General features: G+C 28.3%; 1 protein-coding gene across 1 annotated transcript in view; it reads right to left on the bottom strand.

The window, feature by feature from the left end:
• LOC117170805 (aminopeptidase N) overlaps positions 1-4,161 on the bottom strand; it is a 40,257-nt gene that overhangs the window by 20,076 nt on the left and 16,020 nt on the right. The window contains exons 5-6 of the mRNA XM_033357844.1: positions 814-1,005; positions 519-726 (exon numbers count right to left, since the gene is read on the bottom strand). Of these exons, the coding sequence (XP_033213735.1) occupies positions 519-726; positions 814-1,005 (400 nt within the window). The remainder of the gene's footprint in view (positions 1-518; positions 727-813; positions 1,006-4,161) is intronic.

Raw genomic sequence — 4,161 nt, 5'->3', positions numbered from 1 at the left:
ATTTTGTTTTTTAAATACAGAAATTTTATTCTTTTTACTGATCAAGTTTTTGCCATTCATAATCATCAGATTATCCCTCTGTCGGCCTCGCTATCGCGGCCTCTCTCGATTGAAACTCGATGCAACGCTTGGAAATTTTCGTTTATATCTCGGTAAATTGTGAAGATTTTTAAAAGTTTATTTGCTCAAATTTAAGATAATCTTTTAAGAATTCCGTTTGCAAATTTAGAATGTGTAGCCTTATTCCCGATTAAGGTATCAATTTTCAAAATCATAATAACTTTCGTCGGTAGTGTATGAATAAATTAATAAATAAATAAATAAATAAATAAATATGAAGTATAAAAAATGTTTTTTCAATCTGTTCTTTTCTTGAATCGCCTTGATATGTGTGCTCCGTATAATGAATGTAATGAGAAAGAATACATGCATCCGATTTGCGATGCATAATTTCGGTCTAATCTGTGTGAAAATCAGGAAATCGTGAGAGAAGAGAGAAACAATGTCTTGGGATTTACTTGCGTGATGTTGATAGTTCCGGTGTCGTAATCGCGTTTGACCGTGACAAGTGGCAATCTGTCGTGATCCATCCAAGGGTCCGCGACTTGACTTAGGGTTGTTCCAGTCGGAAGGTAACCAGTTTTATTCGCCACATCATTCATTGCCTTGTAAAAGTCCGAGTAGAAGTAAGTTCTTGGCCCTATATGTGGATTCAGAGAGGGTACTCTGTAATACAACAAAATTACTAAATTACTAAATTACTACATCTTTAAATTACAAAATTAAAAATTAATTTTGATAGACGATATTTACTTTTGAAGGAAGTCCCTGATTCCAGCTCTGAAGTTTTCTTTTCCCAGAGTGTAGTTGAACATCCGGAATAATAACTCATCTAAAGACAAGAATTTTTTATTAAAATATATTAGGTGTATACATGTAAGTGGTTGAAAATTACATAACTTAAAAAATAGAAAATGGATTGTGCCGAAAAGTTGCAATTTGTATCTAATAATTTTAACAAAATTTAAGAAATTTAAATTAGATTTAAATCCAAATTAAAAATCCTATTTAACGTCCGATAGTGAAATTGATGCAAACTCCTGTTTAAAAAATCCAGCGACCAAATTTGGACTACAACGAACACACAAGCAAACAAAAAAACTCCTACTGTAATCTGAAAAAATAAAAAATAATAATTTTCAGACAAAAATAAAAAAGAGGAAAGAAAAATGAGAATTTTTGTTTCCTCTTTATTATTTTGGTTCAAAAATTATTATTATTTTTTTCGGATTACAATGGCAGTTTGGTTTTTGTTTTTTCGTTGTAGTCCAAATTGTTGGATTCTTGTTTTTTTTGTTTAAGAGGAATTGGCAATAATTTTAACAGTTTGCTTTAAATCAAAATTTGATTTTTTACTAACTTTAAAAACGTTGGAAGTAAAATGAAATTTAAGAATAGATTCTCAACAGTTGCATTTTCAAAAGTTCACTTTTCAAAGTTGAATTTTCAATTTTCTTCAATCTTTAATAGTTGAGTTTTTACAGTTGAAATTTCAACTGTTGAATATTGAACAAAGTTATATATTGAAATATCAATTGTTGAATGTCCAATTTTCAACAATTGAAAATTAAGTTTTTAGTTTTCTTTAATTTTCAACACTTGAATTCTTATCTATTTAAAATAAATTTTTAAAACAATTGAAATTTTTAAAAAATTCTTTCCATTATCCACATTTGACTAATCGTTAGATGTTCAATTCCTTTGAATTTTCAATTGCTAAATTTTCACCTTCCTCAATTTTTACTATTAACTGTTAAAAATGACAAAAAAGAAACTTTTCAGTGTTAGATTTTCAATTCTTTCTTTTCATTCAATTTTCAACAGTTAAATTATTAGTTGAAAATTCAATTTTATTAAATTGTGAACATTTGCATTTTTATCCGTTGAGCTTCCAACTATTACTGAATAAAAATAGTTTATTAGCAACTGTTATAAATTGAAAAAATTCAAATTTCGATAGGTAAATTCTTAATTTCTTTAAATTTTTAGCAGTTAAATTTCAATTTTGTTAAATTTTCAACTTTAACTGTTGAAAGTAAAAGAAAATTGAAATTGAGAGAAAAATTAATTTTTATTTGTTGAATTTTTTACAGTTTTCAGAAGTAGAATTTTCAACCATTGTAAATATAGTTTTTAATTTTCGTCAATTTCCAAGAGTTTAATTTTTAAATGTTCAAAAATGAATTTTCAAATAAAGTGTCTCGTCGTCCCGAAATTCGGGATGGCTAGTCCAATATTTTTCATTAGCTTGGCTAGCCGTCGAGAATTTTCGGGAATAACTAGTCCATTCCTTTTTCCAACTCTCCCAATTTTTCAGAACGTCTAGACGAATTTTTATCGGTTGAACTTTCAATTATTTTACATTACAAATATCTTATTATCAATGGCTGAAAATTGAAAAAATTTAATTTTCGACCGTTAAATTTTAAATTCTCTTTCATATTCAGAAGTTGAATTTTAATTTTCTTCAATTTTTAACTTCAACTGTTGAGAATAAAAGAAAATGGAAAATGAAAGAAAAAATTATTTTTAAGGTAGTTGTGCTAAAAGTCAGATATCTGAAACAATATTATTTCTATTATTTTAAGAATCAAAATATTATAACTTATGTCATTTCAAATTAAAAAACATGACTTTTTATGAAAAATGTTAAAATCCACAAAAAAGCATTGATTTTAATTATGATTTTTATAATTGAAATTTTTCTGACCGTCACTGCTTACCAAAATTTTGAAAAATGATTGTATTTTATTAAGGGATGTCTTATTTTTTCGGGAAAACATTCTCTACAACTCTAATGCTTCCAATTTCGAAAGTAAATTTTTCTATGGCTGAAATCATTTGAAGATTTTTTTGCGAGAAAACATTTTGTAAAAAAATTATTATATTTTATGAATATTTAGTTATTTTAAAAAATGAAAACAGTACAGTTGTAGAAAATGTTCTCCCGGTGAAAAACCATCATTTATTGAAATGCAATCATTTTTCAAAAATTGGCAAAAAGCGACTGTCAGAAAAAATTCAATTGTAAAAAACATAGTTAAAATTAATGTTTCTTCGTCGTTGAAAATTTATATCTTTTTTTAATAAGAAATAATGATTTTCTTTTGAAATGATATCAATTATAATATTTTACATATTTTTATAATATTTTACGGAAACTAAAAAAAAAGTATATTTTTTTGAAAACGGCTTGCTATTGGAAAAAGAATAGCCATTCAATGAATTCTCAGTAGGAAATTTATAAAATAAAAAAATCTGGACAGAGAAAATTATCATAATTTTCGCAATCATACGGAAAATTGTTTTAAATTCACAATATTTAAAATGTTTAATTTTCACAAATGTCGTATTTTTGACGCACTATAATATATATGATATACCATTTTTCAGGTTTGCAAATACGTGGCAGGATTAATTAAGGTCTGATAAGCATTTTGCCAATTGGAAAAAGCAGGAGAGATGTGATGGGTATTTTTTGAGTTAGAAAAGGGGCGGGAATTGAGAGTGGTAGTTTTCGAGCTGCAAAAGGTGTAATAGATGCAATATGCGTTTTTCGAGCTGGAAAAGGCGTGAGAAGTGAAATGTGAATTTTTTAAGGAGGTAAAGGTATGGCATTATTATTTAAGGGGAGACTTGCATTTCTCGAGTTTGAAGAAGCAGATAAAAGCAGATAAACATTTTCGAGTTGGAAAAGGCGTGAGAGATGTGATGGGCGCTTTTCGAATTGTAAAAGGAATGGAATATGGGCGTTTTTAGAGTTTAAAAAGGCGTGGGAATTGAGATGGAAGCTGTTAGAACTGGAAAAGGAGTGGGAATTGAGAGGCCTTTGTCGAGGTGGAAAAGGCGTGGGATGAGAAATGGGATTTTTTTAGCAGTTAAAGGCGTGGCATGATTTTTTTAGGTGAGGTTTGATTTTTCGAGTTTAAAAAGGCGTAGGAGGTCAGATATGATTTTTTCGAGTTGGTAAAGGCGATAGTGATGTTTGGGAATTTTTCGAGTTGGAAAAGGCAAGAGAGATATGATAAGCGTTTTTCGAATTAGAAAAAGCGTGGGAGATAGACATTTTTCGAGTTGGAAAAGGCTTGGGAATTTTGAAGT

Source organism: Belonocnema kinseyi, chromosome 4, assembly GCF_010883055.1.
Source record: "Belonocnema kinseyi isolate 2016_QV_RU_SX_M_011 chromosome 4, B_treatae_v1, whole genome shotgun sequence".
In the NCBI taxonomy this organism is placed as follows: Eukaryota; Metazoa; Arthropoda; class Insecta; order Hymenoptera; family Cynipidae; genus Belonocnema; species Belonocnema kinseyi.
This window is presented reverse-complemented; position numbering and strand designations above follow the sequence as displayed.